At 41.5% G+C, this 20069-nt stretch overlaps 1 protein-coding gene across 1 annotated transcript; it reads right to left on the reverse strand.

Moving 5' to 3' along the window:
- Nucleotides 1-941: 941 nt before the first annotated feature.
- hs3st3l (heparan sulfate (glucosamine) 3-O-sulfotransferase 3-like) lies at nucleotides 942-19085 on the reverse strand. The gene is made up of 3 exons (XM_034861376.1): nucleotides 18236-19085; nucleotides 3370-3599; nucleotides 942-2225 (listed from the first exon to the last, which is right to left on the reverse strand). The coding sequence occupies exons 1-3, from the start codon at nucleotides 18736-18738 to the stop codon at nucleotides 1837-1839; spliced, it is 1122 nt and encodes a 373-aa protein (XP_034717267.1). The 5' UTR covers nucleotides 18739-19085; the 3' UTR covers nucleotides 942-1836.
- Nucleotides 19086-20069: the final 984 nt, after the last annotated feature.

A 20069-nucleotide genomic window follows, 5' to 3' on the forward strand; every position in this document is an offset into this window, starting at 1 on the left:
CCCCCCCCACTCTGATGGTGCTTCCTTTATTGTCCACGAGATGGCGTTGTCGTCCCACTCTTGACATTACCAGAATGTCTCTTCTCTTTAAACCCAGCAGCAGTTAATTTGTGTGTTCTCAATATTTAATTGTAATGTACCACTTTACAAAGAGAACACCCATTCAAACCAACAGTATAATTTAGCGATTGATTAAAGGTATACTATGCAGGATTTTCCTTTAGACTCATACAAAAATATTCCCTCTTAATCATCCCTCATGACCTACTAGAAGAGTGTGACTTTAAACATCGGGGGTGTAGCCTCGTGCATCCAAGAGGAAGCTACGAAAATGGCACCGGGGTTGGCTTTCACTTTTGCTGCTGTATGTGATGCTGCCAGTGGTGCGCTGTGCTGTGTTCTGGCAACACAATCACAATCAAGAATGTGTGTTTCTGGTGTTGTCGAGCCGGAAGAGCCAACAGTAGACAACAATTTTTGCATAGTATGCCTTTAAAATTCAACGATTTTGTTCGCCTTTATTACATGGATCACCTTTTTGCATCTTATCGACAAGGCAGTTTGCAGGCCCCACATCTCGGACATAAATATGTTTTCATTTGCAAAGCAATTACACTAATGTTGTCTTCGCCCACATTCAACATTAATCCTAGCCACTCTCATTAAGGCTCAATAAGACCTTGTAAAACCACATTTGATGGCAAACAAGGATAAAGAAGAAATGTGAGAAAGATTAACACAAAAATCAATGGCTGGTGCGCCCTGGTAGCTCAACAGTCCGTACCATTAAGGCTCAGTCCTAAATATAGACCGGCCAGGGTTTGAGGCTGACCCTGAACCCTTTGCTGCATGTCTTACCCTCTCTTTTCTCTCTGTTTCTGTCTAAATAAGAGCATAAAATGCCTAAGAAAATATCTATTGAGAAAATAAATTGGAAATCCTTGGATTAAAAATAGTTTTATTTGTTACGCTTTCAAACTAGTGCAAATACATGCAAACATAACAACCCTGTAAGCAGGCCTTCTCACAGAAACCGTTAAGCCTGAAAGCCTCTTCATCACAAGAAATGGCCGTTCATGTGACCTGGTCTTATTTTGGTTGTCCCCCCCCCCCCCTTTTCTTCATTCAAGGTGCAGGTCAGGTAGTCGGATGCTAACGTAAGCCTAGCACATAAATGCGCCAATAGGAAGGGAAGCAAATGATCCGGGACAGTTCTCCTACATCCATTTATCCACATTTATTATTTAAGAATACAAAACCACTCAGTCAAATCTTAGCTCATTTAAAGATTCTCTCTCTCACCCCATTGTTTCTCGCCACATAAAAGATTAATTCCCCCTTTTAGGTAACAATGCTTGGAGAACAATACTCTATGTATGCATTGATTGCCCTTAAACTCTTAACCAGTGAGACTGAAGAACGAGAAGGTAGAAAAAAGGTTCTGGTATAAGAAAACGCACCAGTTCTAGGTTTATTGTGCCAAAACAGCCTAGCAACTAGAGCATCAGGATTTAACTGCAAACCAGAGATGCTAAAAGCGACCATTGAACTTTGCAACTGTAGCAAGCACTATCTCATGACCTCAAAAATGTTTTATTAACCACCTCGCATAGTCTACCAAATGAGGAAGATGTACAGTACATTCCTTCCTGAACATCTATGATGAACAAAATAATGCTGCTGTTTGATTGATTGATTGGGGTAAATGTACTGACACGTAGTTTTCATTATTAAGTGAGCACATAATAATAATCTCTTTCAATCAGATGGAAGAATTTCTCATGCTTCTACCCGAAGCAGCATAATGCCAACAAAAGCCTCTGGTTCCACAAAGGGTCACTGCCATCCAAAGTCCTGGCCTGCCATCTGATAAAAGCGCTGGTTATGCACCTTGTAGAAATCCCTCAGTCTCTGGATCACCTCAGGGTCGATGGAGGCATGCGTCCTCCCTTTTGTCTTCCCCAGGCAGTGAGGTTTACTGCTGCCCTCCGGCTTCTTGAGACAAGGGAAGCCTTTTGTTTTGTTAAAGTAGAAGTGCTTGTCTGTGACAATCCTCTGGAGACCCAGAAAGTCCTGGACTTTGCCAAGTTCTCCGGCAGGGTCGGAGATGAGCCTCTCGCCACTGACCAGATGGATTTGAGTCCTGGGGAACCAGGCCAGCCAGCGTTCCAGGTGCTGGGCGTACAGGCCTATCCACAACGGACTCCACAGTGAGTCGATCTGACCTAGAGACAAGACAGAGATACACAAAGTCTCTTTATTCAAAATGAACATTGCTACCATCACCATTGTCTCAAATTCTCATCCAACTATTTCATTTAAAGGGTAACATCACTTCAGTTATGAGAGAGACCATATTCCTGGAATATGAGAACCATGTCAATGGGACATTGTTACTGTCAAATATTGATTGTGCAACAGTAAACAAGTTCAGTCAGGGACACTCTCGCCATAAATGTAACCATTTATTTTTTATTTGGCTACAAAGGCTCTGTTCTGATGATGCGCCCTGGATCAGCAAAGCTGCATAGTAAGATGATGCAGGGATCATGCTGCTAAGACCGCCCCCCTGTACAAAAGGTTAGGCCCAATCCAAGACATCAAAACAATTTCAGACATAGTTTATGATGACATCCAAAATCAGGAAGGTGGAGGCTGGGGTAGTGGAGGCAAGCTTTGCCAGCAGCAGCGTTGTGAGGCAACATTGGAGGAAGCAGAGAGGAATAGGGAGACATTTAAGTGGACCGCCTGATGTGAAAATGGCTGTGATTGGTTGAGACTGGCTGGAATGACAATTCAATGAGTAGGCCTTTGACTTCCGTGTCCTGCATGAACTAACGCAATGCTCAGTTTAATATTAAGGGATTTTGTCACTCCTATTATTATTTTTCTTATTTTGAAACTACTTTCTATAATCTCTGCATCTGTGTCAGGCCCCGGGAAAGTGAGCTCAGCCTTGCAGCCAATTGGTTTACAGTGGCCACTCGCGTGTTGCAACAGAAAATCCCCTGCGGCTCAAAAAGGATTTTCCCCATATGCAACCATTGTAAATGAGACTTCTTTATTTTATTTTATCAGATAGTGATAGTAACAGGAAAGGGGGGGGGGGGGGAAGAGAGGGTATGACATGCAACAAAGGTCAGTATGTCTTGGTAGGGCTTAGCCTAAATCATACTCTGCTGGAGGAGCTAGAGGTCGCCCCATATAAGAGACAACTTTAAAACTGTTGTCAGGGCACTTTGAACTGCAAACAAGGTCAATAATTACATGTCATTAGAAAAAGCTCCAGGATCAGGTATCAGAAGCAAGGAAAACAGGGTAGTCTTTTTTTATGGTCTGAGTCTGTGCTCAAAACACCAGGATCAGTACCTGTGGTGCGGTTCTTGAAGGCCAGGCTCTCAAAAGGAGGGATGTCGGGGGTCTTTGAGATGATCTGTGTGTAGTCAGATATGGCCCTGGTCACAGGGTCACGGACGACCACAATCAGCTTCACATCCTGCGACATAGCATGGACTCGTGCTGGTGTTTCCACGGTAACAAAGTAACGAGGCGTCTTCTCAATAACAATCTGACCGTCCAGGGCTTTGGGCATCATGCTTCTATAAGTACAGGAAAAATATGTTGTAAAGACAAAGAACTAGCAAAATACGATATCATATTAAATAGACCTAGGTCTGCACTCCTCCCTGTGCAGCTGGACTTTCTGACCAGCAGAACCCAGGTTGTCCAAGTGGGCCACCATTTCTCATCCCCCCACACCCACACCCTCAATATCGGAGAACCCCAAGGCTGTGTACTAAGCCTCCTGCTTTACTCTTTATACACCTATGACTGCATGGCTACGTCAGACTCCAACATCATTGTCAAAATCATCAAGTTTGCTGACGATATAGCTTTGGTGGGTCTGATCACCGATAATGAAGAGATGGCCTACCTGATCGAAATCAACCACTTTGAGAATGGCTGCCAGGAAAACAACCTCGTACTGAACGTCACAAAAACTGAGAGCTGACTGTGGACTACAGGATCAGCGGGGCTCAAGTTGAGAGGTCACCTCCCTAGTAAAGAAGGCCCGTCAGCGTCTCTACCATCTCAGATGCCTGAGAGACTTTAAGCTCCCCGTCAAGGTGCTCAGGAACTTTTACACCTGAACCATAAAGAGCATCCTGTCTGGGAGCATCACCACCTGGATGAGCAGCAGCACCCAAAAAGCTACAAGACTAAGGCCACAAAGATTCTCAGGGAAGCAGTCACCCTAGCGACTCACTGTTCTCTCTGCTGCCATCAGGGAGGCGTTATCGCTGCCTGAGAACAATCTCAGAGAGGTTGAGGAGGTGCTTCTTCCCTCAGGCTGTCCGTCTGCTTAATGAGAACTGACGCTAGCATCCCACCCACCACCTCATTTTCTTGTGTTGTATATTGCTATGTTTATGGATTTTCTTATTGTTTCTATTGAGACGGAACAGGCACACATTGAATTTCACTGTACATTGTACTTTGTAACATGGTGTATATGACAAATAAATTTGATTTGATTTTTAATATAAATAGAAAAGAAGAAGCTGATTTTGATCCAGCCAAGATCCTAAAATATAGGTAAATTAAAACAAAATGGAGCACAGTCGGCTATATTTAAAATAGTTTTGATTTAGATACACTGTTCAATTTTATACCATTGTGTTTCTGTAATTCACCATAACGTTTGGGATATGTAACAATACAGTAGAAAAATGGAAAGGTTCAACATCTTCACTTCCTCAGAGTAAGCTGAGAAGGTCCATATCACTCAGGTGGTGGTTAGCTTAACATAAAGACTAGATACAGAGGGGAACTGCTCAATATTTATTTTATTTTACTTTGGACAAAGCCAGCCTTGCTCTTTACCCGTTTTCTGGCCCTCATCCACATTAAGGCTGACCAATAGATACTGTATGTAAGTGACACGGTTTTTCTGATCTAACTCACACCAAGAAAGGGAATATGTGTATTTCCCTAAATTTTCAAACTGCTAACTGTACAGCTAATTATGGGGGGAATAGATAGATAGATAGATAGATAGATAGATAGATAGATAGATAGACTTTATTTATGCAAAACTGAGACATTTCTTAAGAAGAAGTTTAAGAAGTTCAAGATGCATACAGATACTGTATATGCCTGTAATGTGTGGTTATTCTCCATGATGCCTCTATAGTGCATTCAGCGATTAGAAACACACACACACACACACACACACACACACACACACACACACACACACACACACACACACTCACTCCATAATACAATCCCACATTACTCACTTTGACAGACATCACACTCTTGCAGACAGTGAGAGAGAACCCATCTCCAGTGATCCAGACACACAAGCAGGGGACAGCAGTGCTACATAAACACAACAGTGTTTCCTTTGAATGTGTCTCGGTCTGCTCATATCACCTCTAACTACACACTAGAAGCCCAGCAGATGGGACTCATTTAGAGATAAATTACTCCAGAGGGCTCAAAGAACTGGCTAGGGACTCGGGGACATCTGCCAACACACCTGCCAACACACCTGCCTGACTGACTCACAAAACACACACAGCCTCGGCAGCATGGTCACACACAGCACACAAACATCAGCTTACCAGCTTGTTTGCATAAACAAAGCTTAAATTCCCATACAAATGTGTATACAATTCATATATACGAAATATAGACAATGATTTTTTTCCCAGATCTTAAAAACATAACAGAGGTTTGAGTTCTGTAATATAATTTTTAGATTGGACCACTTGCTTGATATGCCACTCAAAGTTCATAATGTTGGGGTAACCAAAATGAGAATATTTTTATTCTGGAATTCAACGGTCTGACATGACTTCAGACTGCTGGGGGATTTGAGTTGATTTGATCGTGTGAGGCTGGCAACCCTTACTGTCACTTAGCCATAAGACTTGCCTTTTTAACTCCAATAACCTGAGCAGGAGGAGCCACACACACACACACACACACACACACATGGAGAACACATACACATGCAGAATACATACACAATGCAAAAAACAAGCATACAGGCATTTACTATTATGCTTCTGCCCTCCCAATGGACCCGTCTCTTCCACCCAAAGACCATGTAAGACCGCCTGGGTCAGCTGTCCGACAGTCCGGGGGGTAGTGCATAAAGGGTGGGTGTGGTACATTTTTACCAGACTTTGTGTGTGCTCATCTAACTGTATGCGTGTCTCTGTGAATTTGTTAAATGAAAGGGGTGGGGGACCGATGAAGGAATGATGGGAGTGGATACAAACGCGCCTCCATTAGCAATCTGTCAGTGAATAGCCTTAGAACCAAGAACCCTATGCCATTACCTAAGCACAAAGAGCTAATTACTGCCCCAAAGAGCACCATCAAAATAAATCTATTATAAATACGCTTCTGTTATGAGCTTTGCACAGACACACTAATTGACAGACATCATAGCGTTTAGTTTTAATAACTAAATATGTCTTTATCCTACTTTGGCATAGAAAACTTTGTGATCCCGTGGCTTCTGTAACTTCAATTCCATTTCATCCATAACTAAATGGAGACTGGAGTTTGAGTTTTTTTCAGAATCAGAAAAAATGTCCTTGGTTGACCTAATCCTCAATGGGAAGAACTAATCAATTATAATTTTTCAAAAGAAATGTTGGTAGAGATAGCACATGATGTACTTATTACGAAATGCAAGAACCCTATCCCTGCTGCAAAAGTCAGCCAGCTGACCACATTCATATGTTCTGGTGCATTGTGGGCAGACATACAGTATTTCAGGCCTACTCCAGGATGTTAGGTATAGACAAATCCAATATGTGCCATATTTGGCTTTAAACTCAATCTCTTAAAGGCAGGGCCTATGCTGTCAAAGCATTCACCTCTTTGCTTGCTAGACGTCAGATATTATTGATAAAACCCCCACTTTCAGGAGAAGGATGTTATTATGTTGACATTATGTTTTTCCTGAAATTGAAGAAAATTAGATGCACACTGAAAGGCTCCAACAGAGTTTGGAGAGAACTTGGACCTCTTCGTTGACGTACTTTGAGAGCTTACCAATCCGCTTACAGGAAACACACAACCCCCCACCTTTAACTAATTTATTTATCTTTTGTTTGTTTTTTTTGTGTATTTTTTAAATGTTTATAGGTACTTACTGTATAGTAACATACTTTATTGTACCTGGTTATTTGTCTATTTCTTAGAACAGACGGTAGGGTTTGGACTGGATGGGGTTGGGGTTGGCATGAGTGGGTTGGATGATGGTGGGGTGGGTTGTTGGTTCGGTTATGGCTATATTGCTGTGTTATACCATTTGTACTGCACTTTGGTATGGCCAAGATTTGAATGGTTTGTTTTTCAGAATTATCTTTTTATTGGCAAAAATCAATGAAATGTGTTAAACACAAATGCAAGAACCCTCTGAAACCAACAAAATGGAGTTAAACAAAATAGTGTGAAAGGTACGATTTTTATTTTCTAACTCGGACTTTGGCTTGTGTTGATGATTACTCCCTGACAGTGTCATATTTAGGTTTTCATTTACTGGTTGTTGAAGATTGTTTCAACACCACTTTTTAGTAATGTTTGTCAGATCGATGTAAATTAATATGTGACCTACCACGCTGATTTATGGTTTAAAAATCGCGAACTCAAAATTGACATGCATAGCTTTCTGCTACGTTGATCGGAATTGGGACACTTTAAACTATAGTTCACACTCACGATATTAATTTAGTCACCATACACTTCCGTCAGGCATTCCGGAGAACACACATGATTCGGGGTCACATACTGTACATTAATTATTATCAGGTAATAAATTCCAATATCTGATAGCTAAATTTGACGTGTGCAAGATGCCAACAAGTCCTTATATACTGTAACTAAACAAGGAAATTAGTTGCTTTTTAATGACCTACGACTGTTTCATAAACAGGACGTAAATCAGGACATAAATCCGTGGGCGGGCATTTATTTCTGTGAGCAGTATCAAACTAAAAACACTAACTCAAGTCCTCAACAGTCCTTTACAGCGGCCCAGGTTTGAGTCCGAGCTGGGCCCCTTTGCTGTGCAGCACCCCCATCTCTCTCTCCACCTTACATTTGTGTAGTTATAAACTATTGGTGTTTTGTTTAGTTTCATATTATGTCCTTTTGTTTACGGTTCCCTCTGTTTCTTTCTCAATGATCAGTCTTTTGCTCTCTCCATCACGCTTCCAAAGCCTTTGTTTTCAATTCTGACACAACCATCTCGCTTGGTAGGGTCTTACAGGGGTGTGTCCCAATGAGTTTCAGGGTTAGGTCAGTAACATAGCTATGTGGTCTATTATGACTAACTACACATTGTTGTGATAGCGATTGATCTGATAAAACACAATCCTAGGGCAAAATCTTTACCAAAATGAAATTGCTTAATTAATTAGTTTAAAAGCCCTCTTTTATAACATCCTTACACTGCCCATTTAGTTTTGAGTGTGAGATCAAACACCCAGTATAATGAACACAGAGGGATTATCCACATCTTATAAAAAGCCTTTGTTTTCCCTTGAGGTTTCGTTCTCCATTTCACAATATTTTAGCAGGCCTTCCAGGTGAATAACCTCGGGCCAGACAAGGCCACTGGCTATTAATCCTATGGGGGGCTTAGGTGGATGTGGATCGTGTACAACCTGGAACAGTAAGGATTGGATGAAAGCATAGCGCAAGAAGGTGTTGGTGTAAATGTCAGGGGATGGACTGAGAATGGTAATGCAGCACTGGGCCTCAGCTGGGACCCAGAGTGGCAGGTGGAAACTGGGAAAGCCAGGACCCTCCGGAGCCCCATCAGTAGCATGCCATGTCATGTGACGTGGGTGTTTTTGTTAACAAATGTGAAGCAATTGCCATGTGAATGGAATTTCATGGTGTGCTAGATTTAAGATGTAAAATTTGATCTGTTTATCTTTGATGTTTGATCTAAAGAGGAATCAATGGCCAATTAAAAAGCAGAGTATTGACTGTGTTTATTTGCATGCACATGTGCGTTATAGTGTGTGAAATTAGTGGATCGCTTTTACATTTTGCTCTGTATGGGGGACCATTAAGGGGTTGGCCCATTGTGGCTGCAACCTGTCCACTTCAGGAGACATCCATCACAGAGGCCATATATTATATATTCCCCACCTCCTTTGCTTTCCAAGCCCCAGGGGAGGCCTTAATGAGGGCCCGATCGCCCCACCCGTCTGGGCTTTATGGTGATCCCCACCAGTGCATTACGGGGACAGGATAGACCCCACCACACCTGACCCCCAGTTACACACACAACAAACATAACTTAGCCAAATTCAAATCTGTTCTTATAGCTTCAATCACTTTTCTTTTCAATTTACCAAGAGATACTAAAAGTATAAAATATTAGATTCCCATCCTGGAGATCAAAGCATTGGCTTTGTCAGAAAATCCATGGTTGCTACTAATTCCATCCGCTGAATCCTGCTTAACATCAAATTTTTTGCCGGCCATTCGTCTGTGCATGGCAATTAAATCCACAGTAGACACAAAAACTCAAGTAGCCCTAAGAATGGCAGGATAAAGCCACCAATGTATGGATATGAATGACCCTTAAAGAGTTCAATATGATGAGTCTGTGCCGGCTCTGAAAACAGAAAGTTTGCTATCCCAGCAGGATTCCAGGATCCCTCTGGCTGAATTAGTGTTGCTAAAGCTGCAAAATGCCTGTCTCAAATTTGTGTAGTTTTTCCAAATGTGTCATCTCTTGCTAATGTTTAAGTATTTTCCAAAAAATGATTTACTTTAATGATTAAGAATAAAATTTAAAGGTCAAATGTGTAATTTAATTACTGTGTTAAATCCCAAAAATGACCCCAATGCGTCATCAGATGTTAAGGTAACGTGCTAAATTGAAATACTATCTTTTCTGACAACAATGCTAATACCAGTATTTTCTCCTTTTGAATTATCCGTTCCGTGATGGAATTTCTGTCTGTGTTTTGGCCTGCGTGTTGTTAACAACTGCGCAGTTTGACACCAAGCCCGGGTTGCCAGATATCCTCTATACCTGTAAAAACGTAAACCCAGCACGCTACCGGATGCGAGTCCTGCCCAACGGCACAGGCACCTATGACTGTAAACGTAGCCAGCGTCCAACGTTAGCTATTCGGCTGTGCTGTGGAGCAATGTCATGCTACGTGAGACAAGCGTCCAGCAACATTGTTGCTGCAGTCTCTCTTTTTACTGCAATAACTATTTTAAACACTAGCTGTCAGCGTACATGTTGCACCTTTAATATTTTACCCGGTTTTAAGACAAGACAGATTTTTATTAATTAATTCCTTTATTCATTCATTACATGTATATAGCGCTTCATCAGAGACACTCAAAGCGCTCCAATGTGTAGCACCCACCTGGGTGATGCACGGCAGCTAAGCAACGCCAGACACTCACCACACATCAGCTTGGTAGAGAGGGGGGGGGAACATATTTTTAGTGGTGGGGATAACCGGAGTACCCAGGGAGAATATGCGAACTCCACACAGAAAGGCCCGGGACAACAAGGGTCCAACCTTCTTGTTGTGAGGCAAAAAGGAACCACTTTTGAGGTTCCTACGTTTTTATCGACATTTTTTAACTGGTTAAAAGCTTTAATTCTTAGACACCTCAAACCGTTTTATACCAAGACTGAACAGCTGACTCTGGAGTGCCGCTAGCACAGTAAGGTGTGTTTGTTTTTAGCCTAGCGGTTAAGCTAGCCAGTCCATTTTATGGAGGATTTTAAATCTCTATTACATTTGCAAAACTCATTGATTATATTTCTCATCCTCAAATCAAATTTTTCTTGTATTGCTTCAGTATTTTAGCATAACATAGGGTGACCAGACGTTCCCAGTTTCCAGGGACAGTCCTCGGTTTTTGGTGACCTTTCCCCGGCTGGATCTGTCCCCAGAAATGTCCCCGGTTTTCACTGTGACTGCCAGACCCGAAATTAGACTGAAAGAAGGAAAACACTGACCAAACGTAGCCGATAGTCACTCAAAACAGTCAGAGCCAGCGCTGCTCAGAGATGTTTCAGAAACAGTATTTTACGATGCTAAAATTACTGATTAGTTACATGGAGTCTGGTGGGTTTATCTTTAACAGAAAGGTCGACCTCCTTAGGACCAGACCTTTAGGGGGGCTCAGCCCCTAATGAGAACAGCTCTAGGTCTAGTGTCCCCGTTTTAAGTTTTACAAAAATAAAAACATGACGTGATTTGGAGGTATATACGCTCCTGAGCTGAAAATGTCCCCGGATTTTGTCTAAGAAATCTGGTCACCTTAGCATAACACCATGTATCTATTTCAACAAGCTCACAGAGATTTAGTGTCGGTACCATGTTATGTCAGCTAGCTGATAAATCTGCTAGAGACATTTCATGAAATTGATGGTCATCAGCTAGAAATGAAAAACTGGTTTGCTTAGTTCTGTGTTAAAATCTAAAAAAAAATTAAAATCTTTTTAAAATTACTAAAGAAATATGTTTCATTCAGTTCATTCAAGACTGTCCGCCACTAAAAAAACAAATAAATCTCTTGATTGTTTCATTTGGGGATTGTGTTGTGATTTTTGAAAAATTTACAGGATCAGCAAACACTGACAATGCTCTGGCAATAAATCAGAGTCAATAATTCATCGATAAATAATGTCATGGAGCAAAGGACAACCTGCCCCACTGTCTGCAGGACAGAACAGTCTCCAGACTGACATATCCTGAAGAAGTCAGCCTTTACGGACACATACAGGGGCCCAGATCTGAGGTTGAGGTAAAGATCTGCGGAGATGTGTAAGGTTGCGGTAACACTGACTTCACTCTTTAATCACCAGCTCCACCCGAGCCTTAGCTTTTAGCCTCTTTCAGGAACAAACCATCACGAGTAAGATGCGAATTTCCAACTGAGCCTATTTTAATGGATTTCTCCAGAGCTACAGACAAAGATAAAGCTGTGTGTAACATGACCTCGGTGTGCCTATGCGGGGGGAGGGGGAGGAGGGGGGGGATGCCAATGTAGAATAAAGCTTCCTGCTAATTGTAACAGAAGCCGAGCTGACCAACGCTAACCGCTCTAATGTTAGAGTCAACCCAAGGTCAGAGCAAGAAGAGCTATCGATCCCAGAACACAGTAAGGAGGAAATATCCAGTCCATCTCAGAGCTCTTTGCAACATTCCAGATCCAATCTCCGCTCAAAGCCATTAGTAGATCTTTGTCAGGGGCTCTGATCTCAATTGCCCTGATGAAGCTAAAGCTTATTTTTTATTCTTAGTTAGAGACACAGACTGATTTAAATGAAGATACGTTATATCTCATACTCTTTGATTGTCCATAGAAGAAGAAAATACATTACAAATGTAACGTTGGCTGTTACTACACTACAGTTGACAATGCATTTGCTGTGTGATATCAAAGTGTACTATTGCCCTGAAGAATACTTCTGCTTTATTTAAATGTGGGTCTTATTTTTCTATTTTATGCCCTTAAAATGTCAGTAATCTTTAAGTTGTACTTACTAAGTTAAAGCTGCATGAGCAGAATGCAACAGAACAGCCAGGACTGCCCCTTTGCGAAAAGATATTTTGAAGCCTGAATATATAACCAAGAGCAGGTATGAAGCTCTACTTTTCTCTCAGACCATCTGAATTTTAATATGCCGAAGATTATTAGGGATTTTGTTGCACAACCAGCTAAGCAAAAGTGCCTACCACAGCTTTAACGGCAAAGACAAAGAAATTCCCTTGGCAAGAACTAGGACCATTCAGAGGATCTTGCACATTTTACACAACACTTGAGGTAAGCTAAAACAAAATTAAATATTAATTATTTGGGCTCTTACGGGTTTGAAATGATAGAAAAGCTTAGACCGTTGCCAAGGACTCAGCCTAAATGGGACGCACACTCTACTGGGTGAGCTAGAGGTCCCCCGGAGGTTAGCTAAACTCATTTGGAAAAGAATAAAGAGGCAAACAGTGAAATTATTACCAAAACTGCATCACAGTTTGGGAGACTCTTGATGGACTGCTATTACCTGAAGGTACTCAGCCATAAATTCTCTTTCTAGATTGTCTGTTTGACTGTTACGAGAAACCAAATGAACAGTTGTGTAAAACTCTTTACAGTAAAAAGAACATGGTACAGTTTGTTTTCACCCCTCATTTACATGGTAACATGGTAAATGGACTGTTCCAATATATATATATATATATATATATATATATACAGTATATATATATATATATATATATATATATATATATATATATATATATATATATATATATATATATATATATATATATATATATATATATGCATAAAACACTACTATATATATATGCATAAAACACTACTAGCTCCTTGTCCTCTCTACCCAACTGGCTTAAAATTACAAAAACAACCACTAAAAACAGCGCATACCCACGGTCCTCTCTATAGTAGTATAATATAGTATTTCAGCTTAGCATGTTGACATATAGGGTGGACCTTCAAGGATTATCAATCTAGATTAATAAATAGCACTACAGGTAAAAGGAAAAATGTGGATTTGTTGTTAAATGCATTCTCACAAAGCTAAAACAGCTGTTTTTCTGAGCTCATGAAAAGTATGAGTATGAGTATTTAGAGATACGTGATGCTAAAAACATCTGATGATCTCATAGAATAAATGTATTGTTGTAGATCAACCTACATTATATAAAATAGTTATAAACCTTAAACATTTACAGCTGTAAAGTACAGCTGTAAATACACATACACATACACATTACTGTAGTGCAGGAGTAATAATATGAAAACATAATATACATAGTAAACCACTGACAGGGAACATTTTACTGCACAATAGTTACTACTTTTCATACTCTTACTTTCTTACTCTTACATTGTGCTGGCAATACTTACATCATTTAACTTAAGTAAGGAAAGTAAATGATCTGAATTATTTTTCTATCAATGCTGTGATGTTAGTAATTAAGGTAAATAGTAGCAGGTTTAGCTACATTTGTGGGGACCAAAACCTGTGAATACATTATACTTATGGGGACCTGACAGCTTTGTGGGGTCTAAATGCTGGTCCCCATAACGTTAAAGGGCTTTTTGAGGAATTAGACTTGGTTTTAGGAGTAGGGTTAGAGTTAGGTTATGGTTAGCGTTAGCGTCAGGGTGAGGGTTAAGGTTAGGCATTTAGGTTTGATGGTTAAGGTTAGGGTAAGGGGCTAGGGAATGCATTATGACAATGACTGGTCCCCACAAAGATAGCCAGACACGATTGTGTGTGTGTGTGTGTGTGTGCGTGTGAGTGTGTGAGGTTGTACATGCCACCCCTGCATAATACCCCACTTGGGCCACCCCATTCCAAAAAGTTTGGACACTCCCCTGCTCAGCTAGCAGCTTGTAACAGTTTGTCAAGAGTCTCCCATCATGTTGTAAAATACAAGAAAATATGCTGAGAATTGATCAATACCAATTTTGAATCCTCTCTGTATTTGATTCTGACTGAGCAACCAAGCAAAGACACATGTCCTTTGTCAGTGTGTGTACTCTGGGTGTGTGCTGTTGAAGCGTTGTGACCACATCATTATCTTCCGGGGTTAAGTGACCTGAGGTCAAAGGTCAAGTGACAATGCTGACAGGGATGTCAAGTGGCGACATGCAGCGAATCCCACTTCCCCGAGTGGAAGACGTAACAATCTGGTGTCCAGTGTTGGCCAAGTTACTTTTAAAAACGTAATTACAGTTACTTCTTCCTAAAAGTAATTAAATTAGATACTCAGTTATAAATTATGAAGTACCTGGTTACTTCATAAAGTAACTAATGCATCACTTTCAAGTACATTTTCAAATGCTCAAATGTGTCCCTCTCTCCACCCCTCTTTAACTTAAACACATGTGCATGTTCAATTATTTATTATATAAATAGTCTGAATATTATAATGAAATGGACACTTACAATACAATCATAAAAATATACACACTCTTTGCTGTGCAAATACCATAAGCGCCCTGATGTTTATACCTGTGCGCTATGTGCGTCGAGCCGGCAATTGTGTGTTTGTGTGTGTATGTGTGTGTGTGTGTGTGTGTGATAGAGCAAGGAAGAAGTGAGAAAGTGACAGTGATTAGCGATTAGTAGCCACGGTGGGAAACCTTTAGCAGGAAATGCCCCCCCCCCCCTTGATTTCATAACGCCGTCCCTGTCTCTCGTTGACTGACTCCTTTGTGTTGTTCGTTGTGTGTCCGACTATGCGTGCTTTCAAACATCCGCCCAACTCTACCTCTGATTGGCTTAGCAGGAAATTGTACTCAACCTCAGCCAATCGGCTGCATTTATGCGCTTGTCTCGTGCACGGCCCACTAACCAAGGAACCAGTTGGTCTGATGGAAAAAAACAGCTTCAATTATAGTGAAGCGACACATTTTTCGGCGGTAACGGTAACAGTGTTATTAATTAGATTACTCGTTACAAAAACAAACAAAAAACTCCATTAGTAACGCTGTTATTTATAACGCCGTTATTCCCATCACTGTACAGGAGTACCTCCAGATTTTGGCTATGTTTACATCCCACAGCTTTATCATAGTGGAGCGTTTTTCTAAGTCCAAGTGCATGCACAGATCAACACAACACACCACCCAGGTTGAAAATTCATTCCTTCACTTTTTTATTTATTATAGGTTAAATGGTTGCTGCCATGCCGAAGAAGTGCCAGAGCTGAGCCAATGTCTCTGCTGAGCCCCAGTACTGTAAGCTGGTAAACAGCCCGCCACGCAGTCCAGATTTGGATGCATTTTTTAATCTGTCATATTTGGAGCCAGGGACGTCATTAGGCCTAGTTTAGAGAGGTGGAAGCGACCCTAAAATGTCCCTAAGTCCCCACCAAATAATAATAAACTTGTTTTCTTCTTTTTTACAGTGCACTCTGTATCACTACGTTTATCTATTTATGTTGTCATGCACTGCTGTCTGTTTAATTTATATTTTACGAACTGTCAACTGGTAGAAAAGGCAGACACAGAGGCTCGACGAGCGCCCGCGTGCACTCTTGTGTGCTTGTGTATGTGGACAAGCGAAGGAGACAGTGACAGAAGAGAGAGACGCCAGGCGGCATTAAAACAAAGCAGTAAATCAGAGAAATAAAACGTTTTTGTCGATTTATCACAACTGTAGCAAGCATCTGACTATCACGTTACCCAAATTCATATTCAGGAACCAAGAAAAACATTTCCAGCAACTAAAAAGCTGGAAAGTTGAAAATTAGACAGAAGTACAAACAGTCAACGGCCTCGAAGATGATACACCGTCACCTTCTCGTCTCAGAATGCTGAAGATTGCAAGAAACTGCGTGTTTCATCTCGTCTTGTCGTGAATCTTGGGTCTGAACTTGATTGAGTGATACAGTGTTAAATTGTTGTTAATGACTTTTACTTGCTTAAACGGATACTTCACCAATTGGCATTAAGATTTGTATCATTAGAATCATCATATAGTGTCGTCGGAGGCATTTTTGAGGTAAAGATAAAGGGATATTTTAGTTTGCTATGGAGACAACAGTCTAGTTAGAGTGAATCAGTTAAATACAAGGGATGACTAACCTAGTTAGCTATCCGAAGCTCTCTATTCTTTGCTATTAATATAACCTGCTATATGTATAGTGTTTAAAACAATATCAGTCCCCATAAAATGTTACCATTGAGAACTAAATGTCATATTGTCAGTGTTACTGGTGTATCCTTCAAGTGGAAAATATTTAAGGAGAGAGAGAGAGATAGAGAGAGGCAATGAGAGAGAGAGAGAGAGAGAGAGAAGCCGGAGTTTGGCGGGCCAGCTATATATTTATTTATTTATGCTTTTTTCTGACCAATTTAACATTTGCTGTAATAAATTAAACAAATATGTAGATGTTGCCTAAATGTAGGCAAGGCTATACCTGAGCATACACACATACATGCTGTACACATCCAGTAGTAATAGTCAAAACTTGTATACCTTGTCTACCGCCATCAGGTTATTAAATTTCGACAGTAGCTACTTTTCATGTGATTCTTATCAACAGCTGACATGATAAATTATCCAGCAATAGCTATTCATTATTTCATTATATCTAAAGTGCTGTTATTTGTCATTGTACACCGCCCTCTGTCAACTTATTTGTGCAGGACAGGACATTTTGGATGTTGACATGACACTGATTCAACCAATCTACCATGCAGTAACAGTAAATAGTGTAATTAAATAATCTTATTTTGGCCTGCAATGCAATCTAATAGCGAGAGGAATTAGGTAAGGTATTATTTAAGCCTACATTTACACGAGCAGATGGATAGCATAAGCCTACAGAATAACTTAGAAGAGCAGTCTGGCCTAAGTAAGTTCCCCCCAACTTTGATGTATGTAGAAGCTAACATTAGAGTCGTTTGTGAGAGTCAACGTTTGTGAGTAAGATTTTGCAAAGGAAAGCCCCCCACCCCACCTGTTTGGATAGTTGGGGGTTATAGGTTCACCGTTCACACATTTCAAAATAATCAAAATGATGACCAGATATCTGTTTCCTTTCCTTAATGTTCTAGCAGGTTAAGCAACTTGAATCTGCTTTTCCCTGAATCTCAGTCATGAGCGTCTATTTCCAAGTTTTTTGTGGAACAGGCTGAGAACAAAGCCACATGACAACAGTAACATCTGGCTCATGCTCCAGAGATGATGACTCTGCTGCTTCAGTAAGAAATCATCCTGCAAGACCTCTCTCTCGCTCTCTCTCTCTCTCTCTCTCTCTCTCTCTCTCTCTCTCTCTCCTTGCTGTTCACACACATGCACAAACGCACACAGCAAGCACTGGCGGCGCATGCATGCGCACATGCACAGATTGGCACAGCCAGATGGCAGAGTCACTTTGACTGTCACCATCCACTGTGGAATAATAGCTGTGGATAGGTTTGCGTATGCAAACAAGACCCAGACTGGAGGCTCCTATGTGGCTCTCTGACTTAGATTGCAATGAAATGAAAATGTCAGTCACCAAGAACATTGACTTACATCTTGTGAATGTTAAACAAATTGCAAATCTCTCCTCCTTTATTAAAAATGAACTTATAAAGTTTATGAAAGGAATTAAAACGTGAAAAGCAATACAATTGGGTAGATTTCATGAGTTTGCTGTGATGGATTCCCTGCGTAATGTGTGCGTACCTGTACCAGTCCAGTCCCCGTGCATAATGCCGGTCGAAGAAGTGCGGCTCCGACCCCAAGGCACGGATGTCCGGGTGGAGCCGCAGAAACTCCAGCAGAGCCCTGGTGCCCCCCTTTTTAACCCCTACAATCAAAGCCTGGGGTAACCTCCGAGTCGCTGTCCATTCTTTACCGGAGCTGTTCGCCTCCAGTCCTGGATGACCGCCTAACGCTCTCTCGCCAACCGCGGTGGTAACCTCCCTGGCACCGCTGGTTCCGTTCCTCTTGTACGGCCACCCAGACCCTGAGACAAGGAACTCGCGCGTGGGTTGCTTGATCTCAGAGTTTTCTGTCAGCTCAGACTCGCAGCATCCGGTCAGGAGGTAAACCAAGGAGAAGCAGAGCACGCTTAGAGAGGACGCGATGGTGAGCCGATGGAACAGCCGCCGCAGGTCCGCGCTCGGATGGTGCTGCTGATGGTGGGGGTGGTGGAGGTGGTGGTGGTGGTGGTGAAAAGTTGCCATCCCTCAGAAGACCATGTGAGATAAGGGGCCATTCTACTATATCTTTAGCTCACATCCCTTCATACTTTACCGCTGTCAACACCACGCTAACTATTGGAGAGTCTCTCTGATGGTGCGCTCCGCAGCCCTAGTCCTCTTCCTTGCTGAACTACCGGAGCGCATTGAGCCCCCCAAATCCAGCCAACCAGCCAGCCTCAGTAAATCCCAACTAGGTTTTGCCTGACATCCAAACGTAATAAATCTCTAATAACACAGCCCGGCTGGTGCTGGAATCTTCCTCTCTTTCCGTTCCAAGGGATTACTCTGCGTCTCTTCACCACGCGTCATGTCGGGAGGATTCGAGTCCAGGAATATCTCTCTCCCTCTCTCTCTCTCTCTCTCTCTCTCTCTCTCTCTCTCTCTCTCTCTCTCTCTCTCTCTCTCTCTCTCTCTCTCTCTCTCTCTCTCTCTCTCTCTCTCCTTGATTAGAGGGTCATGGCCTGAGGCGTGTGTAATTCCAGTATTATTTATTGGTGAAACCTGGGATCGGATGGATCCAGTGAGTGGTCATGCCCCACATGCCCTCATTATCACTGTCATCTAATATGATGGACTGATTAATTGATTTCCAGCCACACATTATATTGTATATTCTGCAGCTTTGTGCTACGTCATAGTGCATATAATTGCTAAAAACACTTAAATACCCATAAAAATACTCTGATGAGTAGATCCAGGAATGGATCTCAGCAGGTAAACAAGTGCGGGTGATTGGTGCCATTTTCACACTCTGAGCTGGCACTCTAGCCGGTTACTAAATTGACTTAGTGGTCAGAGAGTATTAGACTGTAGTGCATCTGCCAATAGTCAGCTGATCCTGACCCAGAGGACAGTCTCTGAGCACACACAGCACACAAAAATGTCTCACAATGTTAAGCAATACCACTTCTGTCCATTTCACTCACTCACTGTCACAATGACATCTTAATAATGTCATAATTCTTCAACAAACGACACATTATTTAGGAAACAATCTCATTTAATGTTTAGAAGAAGAGGTTTGCACTTCACAAGTGGATGCTTTGTCATTGGAATTAGCAGAGGTACACACACACACACACACACACACACAAATAAGCACATACTTTATGTTCCATTTGGCTTACCCCTGTCATTATCCCATAGCAGATGTGACCTTTTCCATAAAACCACTGCATTGTCCTGCAATGAGATTAAGAGATCTGCCGTCCATTTTCAACAAGATAAAACTTTGTGTTATTTGACTGTTTATTACTTTTATCACCAGAGAGGATTGACTCTATAGCTCTAAATATGCAATACTTATCTCGGAA

Source organism: Etheostoma cragini, chromosome 21 (assembly GCF_013103735.1).
Source record: "Etheostoma cragini isolate CJK2018 chromosome 21, CSU_Ecrag_1.0, whole genome shotgun sequence".
Classification (NCBI taxonomy): Eukaryota; Metazoa; Chordata; class Actinopteri; order Perciformes; family Percidae; genus Etheostoma; species Etheostoma cragini.